The 21,661-nt window shown below is 35.7% G+C and overlaps 1 protein-coding gene across 44 annotated transcripts in view; it reads right to left on the reverse strand.

Annotated features, from left to right (window-relative positions):
- Nucleotides 1-913: 913 nt before the first annotated feature.
- Nucleotides 914-21,661, reverse strand: part of UCHL5 (ubiquitin C-terminal hydrolase L5) — a 53,448-nt gene continuing 32,700 nt past the window's right edge. For 10 of the 44 annotated variants that reach the window (XM_028851593.2, XM_028851576.2, XM_015121273.3 and 7 more), the window contains 4 exons: nt 12,801-12,903; nt 11,876-11,986; nt 7,836-7,934; nt 914-3,090 (listed from right to left, as the gene is read on the reverse strand). In XM_028851593.2, the coding sequence (XP_028707426.2) occupies nt 3,046-3,090; nt 7,836-7,934; nt 11,876-11,986; nt 12,801-12,903 (358 nt within the window). In that variant the 3' untranslated portion in view covers nt 914-3,045. Of the gene's footprint in view, nt 3,091-5,187; nt 5,596-7,034; nt 7,185-7,835; nt 7,935-11,875; nt 11,990-12,800; nt 12,904-21,661 lie in introns of those variants that run through there. The other 34 variants (XM_028851591.2, XM_028851574.2, XM_015121266.3 and 31 more) reach the window with 9 other exon arrangements.

Below are 21,661 nucleotides of genomic sequence, written 5' to 3' on the forward strand. Positions count from 1 at the left end.
TTCAAAACTGCCCATATAAATCTGCATTCCTCTTCAAATAGCTAGAGTAGTTTGTTTCCTGAAAATTTGTATATGATCAAGTTTAAAAATAATATAAACTACACAGAACTATTTCAGACTATGGGGAGGGCAAGCAAGACTAACACACAAAAACATATGTGTACACATGAGGAAAAAGATCACTAAATACACCAAAATGTTAATGTGCTCATCCCTGTTAATAGAAATACGGTAATTTAAATTTTATTTTTACTTATCTGTTTTCTCTAAACGTTTTTTGAGAATACATTAAAAGCCTTTTTAAAAATTATTTCAAATAAACAAAATCCTACAGGATAAAAATATCTAAATGTATCTTGAAATGTTAATGTTAGAGGCAACCAGAAGGATTAATTAAAGTATTAATCTGCATATAACACCATAATATACACACAAATACGTATCATGGTCCTAACTAGGGAAGCAAGTCCCCGTGGTTGTGACTCCCGAGCAAATATTTGTCTATTCTAGTGGCACAGATGACTGCTGTTAGAAAAAGGGCAGCTATCTTGGGAACTAAACATATAAGGTGAGAGTAGCTAGTGCTGCAGCTGTTGGCAAGCTTTTTGTTGATAATACCAGAAGTACATCCCTTAGAACTGGTCATTTTGAAAGGCATAAAATAGAATGGAAGTGCCTTCACCTATTTTGAAAGGCATAAAATAGAATGGAAGTGCCTTCACCTACCCAATAATTAAATAAAATTTTAGAAAAGACTAAATATGAAACGAGCAAGACTTTCTATAAAATATCATTAAAAAAACTTTCCACATAGCATTTATCTATTTATGGGTTGCTCTTTATTCTTCCATTTTCTGTACCCACTAGCTTCATGACTTAGTTTCAAACCAGCAATATATGGCACCCAGACAAAGACAAGTCATACTTCTTTATTCACAGACAGAAGTAATCATGAAGTATCACAAGGGATTTGCAATCATCCAAGAAGATGCAGATAAAATAAACCATTCTTAAGCTATGGAAATTCCTATTAAGGAATTGTTAGATTAATATGAAAAAATCCTTATATCTATTAACATGGTCGTTTTACAAAGATATTTTTCAAATGTCATTTGATATTACTTTTGTTAACATTTTCAGTGACAATTTTGATGAGCTCTAATTTTGGATCTTTTATGGCTACTGCTTTCTGTGACTTGAGAAACCTTTGACTAACCCCCAAGTCACAAAAATAATCATCCATGTTTTCAGTTAAAAAGCTCCATATTCTTAAAATATTACATTTAGGTCTATGATTCATCTCCAAGTCATTTTTGTGAGGTAGGGGGTCATGTTCATTTTTTTCTATATGGATATTAAGCTATTCTGGCTCCATTTGTTGAAAAGACTTTCCTTCTCTGTTGAATTGTTTTGCCACCTTTGTCGAAATCAAGTGATCATATAAATGTTGATCTGTTTTCAGGCTCTCTCTTCTATTCCATTGATTTATTTGGCAATCCTAGTGCTAGTATCACACTGTATTGATTACTAAATACAACTTACCACAATAATCCTCACATTGCTTAACAAAATTTAAGCCTCAATAGGAAAGGATATACAAATTAAGCTGAAATAAATGAATGGGATCAAGATGAGCCTTCCTTAAAAATCCATTTTTAAAAATTATATCATGGCTTTGAAAACACTCCATAATTATTACTGTATCAAGAGCAAAACATATTTACCCACAAATAACTGAGAAACTACATTTTTCATTACCTCCAACTGAAATTATGTATGAAAAATATTTCATTAGTTTTTCTATCAATTTCCCATCAGGTTTTTCTCCATTAGTTCTAAGTCATTTAATACCACAATCACTAAGCTTAAAAACAATCCTTAAAAATTCATGTGCTGAAACTGGAAGATGGGTACACGTTCTCCCTAATAAAATATATTATGCTAAATTTATTTTACAATAAATAATGCTAAAAAGTCATGTATCAACCTCAGAAATATTCTTGATAAAGAAAAAAGTAGATTACTTCCTTTTAAAAAGAAAGTTTTATAAAGTCTTCTTTAAAGTCTGACTTGCAAAGGAAGATTAAAAGTAAGAAAATTATTACAAAGCAACTCCCAAAATCAATTTTTAAAAATCAATTGTGAGCAAACTGTATATGGCTCTTGGAAACTGCAGGCTGTACGAAATTTATTCAAATTGGCATAGAAAGATCCCCCATCACCACTACTATCTTTTTAAAAAAGCAGATAGCATGAACTGTCAAACCTCCAATTTTTTAATATACAGCTTATGAGCTTGAAAAAGTATTCCATTGAGAGTAACACCAACATTCTTTAAGATTTACAATTTCTTCTTAACCTGAAATTTTGCTTTGAAGCGTAATACTCAAGACCTTCCTGAAACAGTTCTCTACTACATAAACAAATAACCCCAAACACTTGAAGAAAAATTACTAAAATAAAATTGAGATGTTTATTACTTTTCTACTGACAGCAGTGAAAATCACTGGAAATTATACTTTTGTCCTTTTTAAATGATTTACATTTAAATCATACTTTTTCAAATAACTGGTATAGCAGATAAAATTCAGTTTTAAAATCCTCAAAACACTCAGATATCAAAGATAGAAATACTGATTTTTTTTCCCATTAATGATGATAAGAAATAAGACATCCAGTTTCATTAAGATCTGACAATTGCAAATTTTAAGTATTTAAATTACAGATAAGGAGTATCATTTGTGCATTTTCTAGGTTCATATGGTAGTTACATATCCAGAAAACTAACAGTTCTCAGATTCAATGTCAAATAATGGAATTTGGGCAAGCACTCTTAATATCACTTTCATTTAATATGCACTACATGCACATGATGCAGGTAGGGAAGAAGTTTATGAATCCATGCATTAAAGACAAGACAGGCTGGCACTACCGCCAAACGTGCACTGAGCCAATTAGGATGTTGCTCAAGGTTCTTTATACATAATGATTTCCATGAAAATATGTGCAGAAGCAGAAATGTGTACACATCCCAAAACATCCTCTTCATTTGGTTTCCTGAGCTTTCTTTGCGTTCTGTTTTTCTTTTGCCTAAAAATTAAAAATAGTATGTTACAAAATTTTAAAAGTCAGTTTTAGACTATATTAAAATAAAATGTGCCTAAGAGGGTATTCTCAAGATGAAAGGTTTGAAATACATTGTTTCTAAGATTTCTAAAGCATTATGTTTTATAACTTGAGACTTATAACAAACTTTTCCTGGACAATTACATAGTTATTTGCTCTAAGAAAGGATCTTGTTTGGTTTGCAGTTCTTTCCTATCTGAAGGTAAAATGAATTATTATAATTATAATAATTTAAAAATTCCATAAAGTCAAACTCATTCATGAGTATTCCAAAACAATATATGTACACATATTTGCCTATTTCCGATTCAAATGAATATAAGAAAAATCTTACATTAGTTTCTGCAAATGTGAATAAATGAGTTTAACCTAACAGTTTAAGTGAGTTTAACAGAATGTCACTAAAGGATTATGTATCCCTGGTGTCAACAAACTTTATTTATATGACTTAAAACCATGTTCTTCATGACAATTATATAGCTTGAACACAGTACTTCTGTCTTATTCTTTAGCAAATGAAGCCAGAGCTTATAGATGTTATCAAGCTTGACCAAAGTCCCACAGCTAGTATACAGTAAGTCCTCAACACAGATCAAAGACATATGCTTTATAGCATTGCTTCTCAATGTATATACCAAAGACTTAGAGATCCTGTTAAAATGCAGACTGATTTAGTAAAATGCCTGAGGTTCTGTATTTCTAACAAACTCTCAGATGATGCCAGTTCTGCTGGTATTCAGAAGACATTTCTAAAGCAAGATTTTAGAGTACTACAACACAATATTTTCCACTGTGCCACTACAGAAGAGTCAATAAATTTCTACATTATACAACTTTTTAAAACTTCCTTAAATAAAAAATAGAGCAATTAAAACAATTATAATCTTTTTGTGATGTATTAGGTACTATAATTATTACTTAACAGTAAGATAAAACTTGAGTGTTGTGCCTTAGAATAAGAGCAAATAGTCTGCATGCCATATTAAACATTATAAAATTAATTGCCAACATCAATGTTTTTAGTTAACAAACATAATTTGTAATTTGGTATGTGTATCGCATCTCAAAGTTTTCTTTCCTCAAATAATAAACATAATTTGGTTTTAGGCATAATTTAAAATAAAAGTATGTGCTTCTTTCCTTATTGATCTCGGAGTATACTTAGTAGAATACTGAGAAGGATTAACAAGAAATACATTTACTGGTTTCTGATATAAACTTTACAATGTAATTAAATGAGTAAACATATAAGGCAGAGTGTTCATACATTTATTAAAAAGTTATCACCATTAATTGAGCATTATGGTGAGCACTAATTTATATACTTTACAGATATGATCTCATTTAATCATCAAGAATGTGAAGTAGGTATGATTCCCAGGTTACAGATGAGAAAGAGGTTATAAGAAAGTAAGTGCCTAAAAGCACTAGCTAGTAAGTAACATATATAAGATTTAAATTCAAAGCCTGTATTTTGGTCTGCTTTTGTTAAAAAAAAATCATATTTACAAATAGCATGGAAAAATATATACTGTTAAAAATACTTTCCTTGAATGGCGTGAACCCAGGAGGCGGAGCTTGCAGTGAGCTGAGATCGCGCCACTGCACTCCAGCCTGGGCAACAGCGTGAGACTCCGTCTCAAAAAAAAAAAAAAAAAAAAAAAAAAAAAAAAAAAAAAAAAACTTTCCTTCTATACAGTGTACCAATGATATTAAAAAGTACTGACTTAAATCAGATAATTCTGCATTAATAGATATTAATGTAGATACTGTTGTGATTAGCCTTAACTATTCTTCTACCTTATTTCTATTAAGAAATAGAAAAAGATCTGAAGCTTACTTATTAGCAATCGAATCATAAAGTCATAGTAAAATGTGGACAAAATTCAATATTGTGAAGTTTCTGTGGATTCCCCCATAGCAATGGAATTTATGATTTTATATTATGTTAAGTTATTGATAGTCAAAAACTTAAGATAATCATTCATAATTACATAATGTGTAGACAAAAATTTTTTAATCATAAATATACTCGAATAAATGGAAGTCTCACAAATATAATCTTAAATTACATAATTTTATTTTATATTTTAAGAAAGAGATTTGGTACACAATACAAGAAGTTTTACAACTATATATTTTTGGATTACCTCCTATGCAGTTTTTTAATGTGGTATATATTCAATGAATTCATTAGTTAAAAAGTCTCATATAACAAAAACACTTATAGGTCCAAGTTCATTATAGCCATGCCAAGGGAGAATCACTTTTTATTTATTATGTTGCAAATAAAAAGATTTTAGCTCAAATACTTTTATGTCATCACAGACTATAGGCAACTGCCTCAGCTATTCAAAAATCTGATCCTGTAGAATCTCGGCATATAGTAGCACTGCATGGGGTAGCCACATCTTTCCTGTTTGTTTCCTTCTATTCCTTCTCACACCTTGTTCTTTTATCCTATTTTCCCTGAAAACAAAACATAATAAGATCCACTATTCCAATTTATCTATTTCTGAATTCTATAGGTAATTTTTCTTAGAAGCATTACTATTAAGTAACCATCACTGGTCAAGATTTTATATAATTATAAAAGCTAATATTTAGCAGTATTTTCACATATTTTATTTTTAAATTTGCATTTATCTGCAGAAAATGATATTTTAATATGACAAAATAAGATGAACAAAAATATATTCTTGCAAAGGAAACTGATATATTGCTACAGATTAAGTATTCCATTCCAACCACGTATTTAGAACTTTATGGAAGTGAAATTTTAAGTGGCTATAAAGTTATTTAGCAGCTACCTTGTGCTTGCTGGGGATCTTCAGCCTGACTTTATCCTGGCATTCATCAAAATAATACTATTTAGCACAGTACCATAATTGTTCATTTATTCCTTTCCTAAATCGTATCATGAGTTGCTTAAGAGAAAATAACACATCTCAGTTATACATACATCCCTAGACCTTAACAGAGTGCCTGGAATATCCTTGCAGCTAGATAAATGTTTGATGAACAATTTAAAACATTTCAACAATTCCAATTAAATGAGTCTAAGCTCCTTCAGAACCTAGGAGAATAATAGTTATTGCATGCATACAAGAAACAAATCTATCTCAATATTGTTTCTGGAATATTAATAAAAGAACAACTTAGAGAAATAAGCCACTAGAAGGTCAATAACTACTTTCCCTAAGAAAATGAAGGCAAACACAACAGAGTTGGTGTTCCACTAACATCAGGTATTCATATGCTGCCACCTTGTGTCCAAAAAATGTGAACTAAGGAATAAAGATTCTAATGTTAAGCTGACAAGCTGTTGTTCTCTAACTATGCTCTCAAAAAAAATCTGGGGATATAGTGTAATTAAAAATCAAACAACAGTGGTCCTTTTACTTACTAATTTGCACACACAAAAAATTCCGTTCACAGATCAATTTTAATGCAAAATTTATACATTTAAAATTTGTCTAAGGGTCCTGGTCCCTAGTAACATTTATCTAACTTAAAATATGATGCATCACATATTTAGCACATTGTATAGTTATTTTAATATTTTTAACAGAAAAATATTTGATAGGGTTAATAACATATCTAGGTATTCTTGTTAATCAAGCAACTTTGAGAACCACAGGACCCTGTATTAATCTAAAACTTGGAATACAACCTGAGATGCACGAACAGAAAAAAACCTATAGTGGAAAAGAGATTTAGCAGTCTTCTGCAATAATTTTTACATGTAATGCTAAAATTTGGGTCACATGTTTCAATCAATAAGGCATATACACAAAAAACTTATTAGCTCACATCTCATATTATTTAGAATGTATAACACAAAACAGCTTGGTTGAAATGTATCTTTGCTTTGTAAACTTAAAAATTAATAAGGAAAATATACCTACCATGTATTCTCGTCTTTAAGTTAATGGTCCAAAATTTTATTTGCCTAGTAGTGTCTTCTCAAAGTGTTTCTCAAACTGTGGTACACAGACCAGTTGCATTAGAATCACTTGGGGAACTTATTAAAGAATCCTTCCCCTATATCAGAATATCTGGGGAGGGGCCAGGTAACACGTATTTTAAAGAATATCCACTGATGTTCACTTTCAGAAACACTGATTGACAGTATGAACTTAAAAACAATTTAACTGCATTTTACTTACTCAACAAATATTTTATTGTTACTTATGAAAAAAATAATAATAATCAGATTTTTTCACTAACTTATGCTAGTTTTCCCTCAGTGGAACGGATGCTAGATTAGAAATAAGAAAGCCTGTTTTGTAGTACCGGCTATTTTTTTTTTTAATCCAACAATGTCCATTCTACTTTTAAATTCTGTTATATCAACTCAAATTTTTGCTAAATAGGAAAATATCTATTATTTCAAGTATTAGCATTAAAAATCTATTTTTGCCTAAAGAAAGAATAGTGTTTTAAATTTTATTTTAATATAGTACAACCTGAGGTCTTGACACTAAGAATCTGGAAGGCTAAAGCAGTGGGGTAATTCTTTATTTTTGTTTTACAGTCTCAGTTGAACTAATTCTTATAGAATATAAAACAAGAATCAAAAGCAAAAGAATAAAAATGTACAAGCTTCCAAAAATTTTACCTCTAGTCATGCAAAAAAAAAAAAAAATACATTTTACGTTTTTGGAGAATCTAAACCTAATTTAAGTATCTACGGATAAAATACTTACCTTTTCTACTAGTGGTATTAACTGCTGGTGTTCTGCTAAAGTCTTTAACAATTCCATAATGAAAGGCAGATAATTATGCTTCCTTCTGATATTCTCAATCTGAAAATAAAACAACATCAATCCACACTAACTACATTTCTGCTAATTTTGGTATTTTACTCTTTGCATCCAACTCAAAATAGAAATGGTATAAAATATCCACTCTCATAAGAAAATAATTTTAGAAATAATGAGACTCCACTCCCACTGAGAATAAAGATTAACACAATAAAACACGTGGAGGGAGTTTCTTGGGCGGGGCTTCCTGCCCCTGACTTAGCAAATAATAGACGCCTTTAAAAGTCCAATCTAAGATTACTTATGAAAATGTCATTTATCAAAACAACTAAAGGTCTACATGCTAAATTAACATTTGCTACTTCACCTAATCAGGCAAAGTCTAATGAGACCAGCTTTATTTTGTGATCAAGCACAATCTTTCCTTCAGATTATTTTTTATCGAAAGGAGGTACATTGCAGGAAAAAATTTATACTTCAGTGGAAAACTATGGACTGTCTAGATAACATCCTCTCAAGTTATGTGATTCTAGGCTCTCACTGCCACTGAGCTGTTATATATTCTGCCTGGTAGAAGTATAAGTGATTGCCCTTCTTCCATAGAAAGTTTCCATCTCTTACAAATTTATTTCAACTTCATATAAATTTGAGCTTCTCTGACTACTTCTTTAACTAGAGTTCCTTCAGTTAATTAATTAAATTAAAGCTTAACACGTTTGTTTTATAGCAGTATGAGAATCATTTGATCTTTTTTTAAACAAAGCATTCCCAAATAATAAAACAGGAAACTTTATGGAAGTTATGGAAACTCTGTGTTGTATTTTGGGCGGATATTAAAAGTTAATTACATAATAACTACATAAGTATATATAAAGATGGGTAATTTACTTTTTTAATATCATGTGAAATGGAAAATAATTGGTAAAGCTATTATTTCTTCCTTTCCTATCTCCACAAACTTGGCCCTCCCTCTTTCCTGCCTGGAATACCCTAGAGCCTGCCTGCCTGCCCTTACCACTTTCACCTGAAGAAATTCTACTAGTTTAAGGCCCATTCATTTCATTTAGCAATCATCTGCTGTCTGATAAGTATGAGGCAAAGTATCTGTTGTCTGTTAAGTATGATGCAAAACACTTTACTGACACTGTGGGGAGCAACAAAAAGGATAGTTCTTGCCTTACACTGAGGTTCAAATGAAAAACAATCCTTTTACTAACATAACACACGACAAATGACATATACATTCCACATCCAAAGTTAACACAAAATTCAAACTTTCCTCCACTCTTTCCGCTTTTCTGAAAAAAGGTTACCAGACGGATTGCAAGTGAAAGACAATACATTATTAAAAATAACTTTGCCTTTATATTTGATTCTGAATTATATAAATGCTTGTCATGATTAAATAAAATTAAATCAGAATTTTTAACTCTAAAAAATCTGAAAGCAAAATCAACAGGAAAAAGTTTTAAGTGAATTTAAAATACAGTGATTTGATTATATATTCAAAATAGGATATACCCTAAGGAACAAGAAAAACAAGAAAAAAACTATTCACTTGTTATTATACTATTGGCTATTATTCTGAACTTTTTTATATAGATGCATATACATATATACACAAATACGTTATATACATACTACATGTATATGGCATAAAACAAATAAGTAATTACATTAATTTTGTTAGGAACCCAAGATTTTCAACTTAATAGAAGAAATGCAAATTATTAACTTCCTTATGCACAAAGCCCTTTAATCCTAAATTTGAGTATTAATATGAATACATGATGTATTTCCTCTTCAAAAATAAAATATGAAACAAACAAAAGTATACTTGCAGTGCTAAAAAGGCCTAGAAACAATGATCAATCAGCAGCACTGAGCCCGAGTGCCCAGATAGTGGTTTCTAAACACCATTTTGCACCAAGGGAACAAAGGGCTTATTTATGAAACGGCTGATTCTAAGCTTAAGCAAGAAATGTACAAGAAAAGTCTAAGGCAGGCATGGTAGCTCACACCTGTAATCCGAACACTCTGGGAGGCCATGGTAGGCAGATCGCTTGAGGTCAGGAGTTCGAAACCAGCCTGGACAACATGGTGAAACCCTGTCTCTACTAAAAATACAAAAATTAGCTGGGCATAGAGGCAGGCACCTGTAATCCCAGCTACTCGGGAGGCTGAGGCAGGAGAACTGCTTTAACCCAGGAGGCAGAGGTTGCAGTGAGCCAAGATAGTGCCCTGCACTACAGCCTGAGCAACAGAGCAAGACTCTGTCTCAAAAAAGAAAAGAAAAAAAGGGTCTGAAACATTTTATATCAGAAAGCAAGGAAGCTGGCTGGGCATAGTGGCTCACACCTGTAATTCCACCACTTTGGGAAGCCAAGGCAGGAGGATCATTTGAGGCCAGGAGTTTGAGACCAGCCTGGCTGACATAGTGAAATCCTGTCGCTACTAAAAATACAAAAATTAGCCAGGCGTGGTAGCACAGGCCTGTAACCCCAGCAACTCAGGAGGTTGAGGCAGCAGAACAGCTAACCCTGGAGGCAGAGGTTGCAGTCAGCCAAATTCGCCTTACTACACTCCAGCTTGGGCAACAAAGTGAGACTCCAACTCAAAAAAAAAAAAAAAAAAAAAAAAAAAGCAAGGAAGCCATCAGAAACTAAGGGGGTTATGTCAAAAGGACTCACGAGACAGCCTGAAGTGGCTCCTATTGGCCAAAAATAGGATAATTTGAGCATCAACAAGAATGATAACGGGCCGAGTGCAGCGGCTCATGCCTATAATCCCAGCACTTTGGGAGGCCAAGGCAGGTGGATCACTTGAGGTCAGGAGTTCGAGATCAGCCTGGACAACATGATGAAACCCGTCTCTACTAAAAATACAAAAATTAGCCAGGCATGCAGGCAGGTGCCTATAATCCCAGCTTCTTGGGAGGCTGAGAGGGGAATTGCCTGAACCCAGGAGGAGGAGGCTGCACTAAGCCCACATCATGCCCTGCACTCCAGCCTGGGCAACACAGCAAGACTCTGTCTCCAGAAAAAAAAAGTCTGAAATATCTTATACTAGAAAGCAAAGAAGCTGGCTGGGCGTAGTGGCTCACACCTGTAATCCCAGCACTTTGGGAAGCCAAGGCAGGAGATTCATTTGAGGCCAGGAGATCGAGACCAGCCTGGACAACATGGTGAAACTCTGTCTCTACTAAAAATACAAAAATTAGCTGAGTGTGCTGGTGTGGGACCATAATCCTAGCTACTCAGGAGGCTGAGGCAGGAGAATTGCTTGAACTGGGAGGCAGAGGTTGCAGTGAGCCAAGATTGCCTCACTGCACTCCAGCTTGGGCGACAAAGTGAGACTTCATCTCAAAAAAAAAAAAAAAAAAGTAAAGAAGCTATCCAGAAACTAATCAATAAGAATAATAACAGGCCGGGTGCAGTGGCTCACGCCTGTAATCCAAGCACTTTGGGAGGCTGAGGCGGGCAGATCACTTGAGGTCAGGAGTTCAAGATCAGCCTGGCCAACACGGCAAAACCCTGCCTCTACTAAAAATACAAAAATTAGCGTAGCCAGGCATGGTGGCGCACACCTGTAATCCCAGCTACTTGGGAGGCTGAGGTAGGAGAATTGCTTGAACCTGGGAGGTGGAGGTTGCAGTGAGCCAAGATTGCACCACTGCATTGCAGCCCCGGCGACGCAGCCCCGGCGACAGAGCGAGACTCCGTCCAAAAAAAAAAAAAGAATAATAACTACAGTGAACTGAAACATCAAATAGGTTAAAATTCTGTTCCTAGTAATATTTTACAAAAATAAAAATGAAAGACATCTCACTACTTATCTTTGTAGGGTATCAGAGAATCAACATATTATTTGAAATTTGGTAAATGATAGGAGGGAAGGCCATCAGATATTCAATGTACCTTCATCTTGAAATATACTGCTCTACATTAAAAAAACATTAAAGGAACACATTTTTAAAAACATACCTTGTATCTTTTTAATTTCTGTACTTCTTCTTCAATAAGCATCTGATTTTTGGCAACTTCTGACTGAATAGCACTTAACATACTATTACCTTGATCTGTATCCATGGGTTCCTCCTTGGGGGAAGGAAAAGAAATAGCACACCCTAATAATTGAGGCTTACATTCAGAATATTTTAAAATAATAAACACAGTATGACTATTTTTGAATTTCTACTCTTCATATTGATAGCAGCATGCCAGCCTAACAGCAGCATTAAAGGATAAAAGCTCCAAAATTGTACCTTCCATATTTCTGTTTTAATAATATGAAATTTCATCTAAAAACAACCTACATTGTAATATACTATATTGCCATATTCTCCTAATACACTATAAAATAAATTTTCTTAAATATATTCTTAAGAAAATGTGATCAAAGGATGGTAAATAAACTTTTGTCTACTAAATCTCTTCTCCAATGACATTTACTACGGAAAGATAACCATAGACTAGTAAAGACTACATGTGACTCTAAATGTACTCAGTTAACTCTTTGAGAATTAACTTGCTTAATTATATAATGAAATCACAGAAAATAGTTAAAATAGTTCATTCCTAACACTTATTTAGCATTTACCATTTGTTAGTCATTAAGTGATTTACATATAATACCTCATTTACTCCTCATGACAGTCTTATGAGGTAAATACTACTTATTACCTTTATGCTATATGAAGAAACTGAGGCACAAGGAAATATACTCAAATTCCTATATCCACTAAGTGCAAAGTGAGGAACCAAATGAATCTAGGCAGCCTGATTTCAGAGTGTGTATTCGCTTAATCACCATTCAGACCACTTGATTATATATATATATTTAAAGTAAATACTATTCCTGAGAGAATAACCAAGCTAGAACTTTGTACTTAGAAACATGGCCACGAACCTCTGCAAGTTGTCGTTGTAACTCTGCTATCTTCTGTTCATATATCATTTTTCTGTCAGACACAATGGCCATTAAATTAAATCGAATTTCACCTTCACTGTACCTAGAAGAAAATTATTTAAGTTTATAATGCAATAAAGAATTGTACAATTATTACCATTAAGATAATCCATTGTGATTCCTCTCTTGATTTTCTAGTATAAACAAAAGTATATCAATTGGCTAACAATAAAAATGGACACTTTAAAAAAGTGTCAGGCACATAGGTGTGCATCTGTGGTCCCAGCTACTTGGGAGGCTCAGAAACGGGGAGGATCCTTTGAGTTTAGAAGTTGGAGGCTGCAGTGAGCTATGATAGAGCACTATACTCCAGCCTGGGTAACAGAACAATACCCTGTCTCTTAAAAAACAAAAAACAAACAAACAAAAAAAAAGCTTTCATATAGGAAAGACTATAGCAAAAAAAAAAAAAAAAAAATTAGTTAAATTTCATCAATCACAAATGTTTTTCAAATGTTCTAAAATAATGTTAGTATCACTTAAAACATGTGAAATAAAAAATACTTTAATCAGTTTCCCTACCTTTATAAGAAATATGGCAACTCATTAACCTAAGAGCTCAGAAAAACACAAATGAATACTCCACATTTGTTAAATTAATTAGACTGGCATCTTGATTGGAATTAACTATGCTCCTTTATATAATTTTTCCCAAGTCATGATGAACTTTCTATTTTTAATTTACATATTTTAAATTTTATCTTATCATATGTAAATAAATATAACATATTTTATTAATATAATGTATAATTATATCGTATAGTAAAACTTCCAAATGTTTGATTTTCACTACTCTGATATCAATGAAGCATTTCATAACATAAGCTTGTTCATGGTAGCAACTGACATTAAAAGCATTATTTGTAACACTATGTAAATGGCACTGAGATGAAAATATATAGAAAATGTAGAAAATGTAAGCCCATTTTGCATTAGTTTATCTCTAAGAGTTTCTCATACACAGCTCTATTCACTGAAAAGAACATGGCCCAATATAACTATAGTGCTTTGAACTATGTAAAAATGTTTTTAAAACACTGATTGTGGGACTTCATGTCCCTATTCCTGCCATTAAGTTCAACAAAAAACCCTGGACATAATATGTTTTTTAAAAAGAGCAACCAAGAACATTCTGAAAGATAGAAAAAGGCAGACAAGGTGGGGAACTCAGGAACCAAGAATGATACAATAGTGAATTCCCTGAGGTTTTTTTCTGCCTCATATATCCCAGACTTGGAGCTGAAGAAACCAGCAACCCAGAAATACCAACAGATACAGACAAAAAAGCCCCAACAAAAGTCTGCTCTCTCTAGCCAAATAGAAAAGGTGCAGCCTCAGAAGACAGAAAACTTTTAGACAATAATCATTCTACTATAGCCAAACATGACTGAAAAATCTGTGACCTCACCCCTACTCAAAACCAGTAAAAGTAGAATAGTGAGCCTGGACTTCCAACCTTGTTTCCAACCTATAACAAGACTCCTAGGTTGGTATTAAAAAAGGCTGGGTAGGGAATGGGGACTTTCATCCCCGCCATGTGGTAATGACAACACCCATTTGTGGTATCAGAGGACACAGAATGGGAAGCTAAAATTGCCACTACCATCCAGTGGCAAAGCAGCCTCTCCCACTTCAGTATGAGTGGAAAGCAATAGCAAGGCACTTCTACCCCTCTCAGCCAGAGTGGTATTAATAGAAACCCTGCTGGGGGCTAGAACTCCTATCTCTGCCCAGCAATAACGAGAAGCCTTATTCCATTTCAGCTGTCACTGAAGGCCTAGTAGGGAAGTTGGACTTCTACTCCCATCTAGCAGTAATGAGGTGGCACCCACAATTTACCCTGTCAGAGCCATGTCCATAAAAACCAGCTCACACAGAAATTTTAAATAAGATCCAAAGTTGAGGGGGGCACCCAAGATGGACGAATAGAACACCTCCAGCCTCCAGCTCCCAGCGTGAGCGACACAGAAGACGGGTGATTTCTGTATTTTCAACTGAGGTACCGGGTTCATCTCACTGGGGCATGTCAGACAGTAGGTGCTGGTCAGCAGGTGCAGCCTGACCAGCAAGAGCTGAAGCAGGGCCAGGCATCGCCTCACCTGGGAAGCGCAAGGGGGAAGGGAATTCCTTTTCCTAGCGAAGGGAAACTGAGACACACAACACCTGGAAAATCAGGTAACTCCCACCGTAATACTGTGCTTTACCAAGGGTCTTAGCAAATGGCACACCAGGAGATTACATCCCACACCTGGCCCAGAGGGTCCCATGCCCACAGAGCCTTCCTCATAGCTAGCACAGCAGTCTGAGATCTAACTGCAAGGCGGCAGTGAGGCTGGGGGAGGGGCGCCCACCATTTCGGAGGCTTAAGTAGATAAACAAAGCCTCTCGGAAGCTCAAATTGGGTGCCCACCACAGCACAAGGAGGCCTGCCTGCCTCTGTAGACTCCACCTCTGGGGACAGGACATAGCTAAACAAAAAGCAGCAGAAACCTCTGCAGATGTAAATGTCCCTGTCTGACAGCTTTGAAGAGAGCAGTGGTTCTCCCAGCACGGAGGCTGAGATCTGAGAACGGACAGACTGCCTGCTCAAGTGGGTCCCTGACCCCTGAGTAGCCTAACTGGGAGACATCCCCCAGTAGGTGCAGACCGACACATCACACCTCACACAGCTAGGTACACCTCTGAGACGAAGCTTCCACAGCAAGAATCAGACAGCAACACTCGCAGTTCAGCAATATTCTATCTTCTGCAGCCTCCACTGCTGACACCCAGGCAAACAGGGTCTGGAGTGGACCTCAAGCAAACTCCAACAGACCTGCAGCTGAGGGTCCTGACTGTTACAAGGAAAACTAACAAACAGAAAGGACACCCACACCAAAACCCCATCAGTACATCACCATCATCAAAGACCAAAGGCAGAAAAAACCACAAAGATGGGGAAAAAGTAGGGCAGAAAAGACGGGAATTCAAAAAATCAGAGCACATCTCCCCCTCCAAAGGAACGCAGCTCATCGCCAGCAACGGAACAAAGCTGGAGGGAGAATGACTTTGAGGAGTTGAGAGAAGGCTTCACGCCAAACTCCTCAGAGCTAAAGGAGGAACTATGTACCCAGTGCAAAGAAACTAAAAACCTTGAAAAAAGAATGGATGAATGGATAACTAGAATAATCAATGCAGAGAAGACCATAAAAGAACTGATAGAGATGAAAGCCATGACACAAGAACTACGTGACAAATGCACAAGCTTCAGTAACCGACTCGATCAACTGGAAGAAAGAGTATCAGTGATTGAAGATCAAATGAATGAAAAGAAGCGAGAAGAGAAGTGTAGAGAAAAAAGAGAAAAAGAAATGAACAAAGCCTCCAAGTAATATGGGATTATGTGAAAAGACCAAATCTACATCTGACTGGTATGCCTGAAAGTGACGGGGACAATGGAACCAAGTTGGAAAACACTCTGCAGGATACCATCCAGGAGAACTTCCCCAACCTAGTAAGGCAGGCCAACATTCAAATTCAGGAAATACAGAGAACGTCACAAAGATACTCCTTAAGAAGAGCAACTCCAAGACACATAATTATTAGATTCACCAAAGTTGAAATGAAGGAAAAAAATGTTAGGGCAGCCAGAGAGAAAGGTTGGGTTACACACAAAGGGAAGCCTATAATACTAACAGCAGATCTCTCGGAAGAAACTCTCCAAGCCAGAAGAGAGTGGGGGCCAATATTCAACATTCTTAAAGAAAAGAATTTTCATTCAGAAATTCATATCCAGCCAAACTAAGTTTCATAAGTGAAGGAGAAATAAAATCCTTTACAGACAAGCAAATGCTTAGAGATTTTGTCACCACCAGGCCTGCCCTACAAGAGATCCTGAAGGAAGTACTAAACATGGAAAGGAAAAACAGGTCCCAGCCATTGCAAAAACATGTCAAAATGTAAAGTCCATCGATGCTAGGAAGAAACTTCATCAACTAGAGAGCAAAATAACCAGCTAATATCATAATGACAGGATCAAGTTCACACATAACAATATTAACCTTAAGTGTAAATGGACTAAATGGTCCAATTAAAAGACACAGACTGGTAAATTGGGAAAAGAGTCAAGACACATCAGTGTGCTGTATTCAGGAGACCCATCTCACATGCAGAGACACACATAGGCTCAAAACAAAGGGATGAAGGAAGATCTACCAAGAAAATGGAAAGCAAAAAAAAGCAGGGGTTGCAATACTAGTCTCTGATAAAACAGACTTTTAAACCATCAAAGATCAAAAGAGACAAAGAAGGCCATGACATAATGGTAAAGGGATCAATTCATCAGGAAGAGCTAATATCCTAAATATATATGCACCCAATACAGGAGCACCCAGATTCATAAAGCAAGTCCTTAGAGACTTACAAAGAGACTTAGACTCCCATACAATAATAATGGGAGACTTTAACACCTCACTGTCAACATTAGACAGATCAACGAGACAGAAAGTTAACAAGGATATCCAAGAATTGAACTCAACTCTGCACCAAGCGTACCTATTAGACATCTACAGAACTCTCCACCCCAAATCAACAGAATATACATTCTTCTCAGCACCACATCACACTTATTCCAAAATTGACCACATAGTTGGAAGTAAAGCACTCCTCAGCAAACGTACAAGAACAGAAATTATAACAAACTGTCTCTCAGACCACAGTGCAATCAAACTAGAACTCAGGACTAAGAAACTCAATCAAAACCGCTCAACTACATGGAAACTGAACAACCTGCTCCTGAATGACTACTGGGTACATAACGAAATGAAGGCAGAAATAAAGATGTTCTTTGAAACCAATGAGAACAAAGACACAACATACCAGAATCTCTGGGACACTTTTAAAGCAGTGTGTAGAGGGAAATTTATAGCACTAAATGCCCACAGGAGAAAGCAGGAAAGATCTAAAATTGACACCCTAACATCACAATTAAAAGAACTAGAGAAGCAAGAGCAAACACATTCAAAAGCTAGCAAAAGGCAAGAAGTAACTAAGATCAGAGCAGAACTGAAGGAGATAGAGACACAAAAAACCCTCCAAAAAAATCAATGAATCCAGGAGCTGGTTTTCTGAAAAGAGCAACAAAATTGATAGACCCCTAGCAAGACTAATGAAGAAGAAAAGAGAGAAGAATCAAATAGACACAATAAAAAATGATAAGGGGATATCACCACCAACCCCACAGAAATACAAACTACCATCAGAGAATACTATAAACACCTCTACGCAAATAAACTAGAAAACCTAGAAGAAATGGATAATTTCCGGGACACCTACACTCTCCCAAGACTAAACCAGGAAGAAGTTGAATCCCTGAATAGACCAATAGCAGGCTCTGAAATTGAGGCAATAATCAATAGCCTACCAACCAAAAAAAGTCCAGGACCAGATGGATTCACAGCCACATTCTACCGAGGTACAAGGAAGAGCTGGTACCATTCCTTCTGAAACTATTCCAATCAATAGAAAAAGAGGGAATCCTCCCTAACTCATTTTATGAGGCCAACATCACCCTGATACCAAAGCCTGGCAGAGACACAATAAAAAAAAAGAATTTTAGACCAATATCCCTGATGAACAGCGACACAAAAATACTCAATAAAATACTGGCAAACCGAATCTAGCAGCACATCAAAAAGCTTATCCACCATGATCCAGTGGGCTTCATCCCTGGGATGCAAGGCTGGTTCAACATACGCAAATCAATAAATGTAATCCAGCACATAAACAGAACCAAAGACAAAAAACCACATGATTATCTCAATAGATGCAGAAAAGGCCTCTGACAAAATTCAACAGCCCTTCATGCTAAAAATTCTCAACAAATTCGGTATTGATGGAACGTATCTCAAAATAATAAGAGCTATTTATGACAAACACACAGCCAATATCATACTGAATGGGCAAAAACTGGACAAATTCCCTTTGAAAACTGGCACAAGACAGGGATGCCCTCTCTCACCACTCTTACTCAATATAGTGTTGGAAGTTCTGGCTAGGGCAATTAGGCAAGAGAAAGAAATAAAGGGTATTCAGTTAGGAAAAGAAGAAGTCAAATTGTCCCTGTTTGCAGATGACATGATTGTATATTTAGCAAACCCCATCGTCTCAGCCCAAAATCTCCTTAAGCTGATAAGCAACTTCAGCAAAGTCTCAGGATACAAAATCAATGTGCAAAAATCACAAGCATTCTTATACACCAGTAACAGACAAACAGAGAGCCAAATCGTGAATGAACTCCCATTCACAATAGCTTCAAAGAGAATAAAATACCTAGGAATCCAACTTACAAGGGATGTAAAGGACCTCTTCAAGGAGAACTACAAACCACTGCTCAGTGAAATCAAAGACGACACAAACAAATGGCAGAACATACCATGCTCATGGATAGGAAGAATCAATATTGTGAAAATGGCCATGCTGCCCAAGGTAATTTATAGATTCAATGCCATCCCCATTAAGCTACCAATGACTTTCTTCACAGAATTGGAAAAAACTGCTTTAAAGTTCATATGGAACCAAAAAAGAGCCCGCATTGCCAAGACAATCCTAAGCCAAAACAACAAAGCTGGAGGCATCACGCTACCTGACTTCAAACTATACTACAAGGCTATTGTAACCAAAAGAGCATGGTAGTGCTACCAAAACAGAGATATAGACCAATGGAACAGAACAGAGCCCTCAGACATAATACCACACATCTACAGCCATCTGATCTTTGACAGACCTGACAAAAACAAGAAATGGGGAAAGGATTCCCCATTTAATAAATGGTGCTGGGAAAACTGGCTAGCCATAAGTAGAAAGCTGAAACTGGATCCTTTCCTTACTCCTTATACGAAAATTAATTCAAGATGGATCAGACACTTAAATGTTAGACCTAAAACCATAAAAACCCTAGAAGAAAACCTAGGTAATACCATTCAGCACATAGGCCTGGACAAGGACTTCATGTCTAAAACACCAAAAGCAATGGCAACAAAAGCCAAAATTGACAAATGGGATCTAATTAAACTAAAGGGCTTCTGCACAGCAAAAGAAACTATTTTCAGAGTGAACAGGCAACCTACAGAATGGGAGAAAATTTTTGCAATCTACTCATCTGACAAAGGGCTAATATCCAGAACCTACAAAGAACTCTAACAAATTTACAAGAAAAAAACAAACAACCCCATCAAAAAGTGGGCAAAGGATATGAACAGACACTTCTCAAAAGACATTCATACAGCCAACAGACACATGAAAAAATGCTCATCATCACTGGCCATCAGAGAAATGCAAATCAAAACCACAATGAGATACCATCTCACACCAGTTAGAATGGGAATCATTAAAATGTCAGGAAACAACAGGTGCTGGAGAGGATATAGAGAAATAGGAACACTTTTACACTGTTGGTGGGACTGTAAACTAGTTCAACCATTGTGGAAAACAGTGTGGCGATTCCTCAAGGATCTAGAACTAGAAATACCATTTGACCCAGCCATCCCATTACTGGGGATATACCCAAAGGATTATAAATCATGCTGCTATAAAGACACATACACACGTATGTTTATTACAGCACTATTCACAATAGCAAAGACGTGGAATCAACCCAAATGTCCATCAGTGACGGACTGGATTAAGAAAATGTGGCACATATACACCATGGAATACTACGCAGCCATAAAAAAGGATGAGCTTGTGTCCTTTGTAGGGACATGGATGCAGCTGGAAACCATGATTCTCAGCAAACTATCGCAAGAACAGAAAACCAAATACCGCATGTTCTCACTCATAGGTGGGAACTGAACAATGAGATTGCTTGGACACAGGAAGGGGAACATCACACACCAGGGCCTATTATGGGGATGGGGTAGGGGGGAGGGATAGCATTAGGAGATATACCTAATGTAAATGACGAATTAATGGGTGCAGCACACCAACATGGCACATGTATACATATCTAACAAACCTGCATGTTGTGCATATGTACCCTAGAACTTAAAGTATGAAAAAAAAACAAAAGATCCAAAGTCTTACTTTTATAGATATAGAGATTATAATAAAATTTATATGGGAAGGCAGAGGAACTATAATAGTTAAAACAATTTTGTAAAGAAGAATACAATGAAAGGCATCCATCTACCTGATTTCAAGACTTACAGTAATCTACACAACGTAGTACTGGCAGAGGAACAGATAAATGGAACAATGGACAGAACAGTGAGCCCAGAAATAGACGCACACAAATATGCTCCATTTTTGCAAAGGTGTAGGAGGAATTCAGTGGAGGAAGGATAGCCTTTTCAACCACTGGTGCCTGAGTAATTGAATATGTACAGGCAAAAAGAAAAAAAAAGACCCTTGACCTAAATGTCATACCATATACAAAAATTAACTCAAAATACATCATACACTTACATGTAAAACATTAAACTATAAACTTTTAAGAAAATAACACAGGAAAAAAATATATGGTCTCTACATCGAGACAAAGAATTCTTAGACTTGACAACAAAAACACAATTCATTGTGTGAAATATTGATAAACTGTACTTCATCATGATTAAGACCTTTTGCTCTGTGAAAGACCATTTTGGGAGTACGAGGGGATGGGCTACAGACTGGGAAAGAATATTTGCAGGCAATGTGTTTGATGAAGGATTAGTATCTAAATTACGTAAAGAACTTCAGGCTCAAAAGTCAAAAAAACAATCCAATCAGAAAATGAGCTAAAGGCACAAAAAGATTTTCAACGTCATTAGTCATTGGGGAAATGC

This window comes from Macaca mulatta, chromosome 1 (genome assembly GCF_049350105.2).
Source record: "Macaca mulatta isolate MMU2019108-1 chromosome 1, T2T-MMU8v2.0, whole genome shotgun sequence".
In the NCBI taxonomy this organism is placed as follows: Eukaryota; Metazoa; Chordata; class Mammalia; order Primates; family Cercopithecidae; genus Macaca; species Macaca mulatta.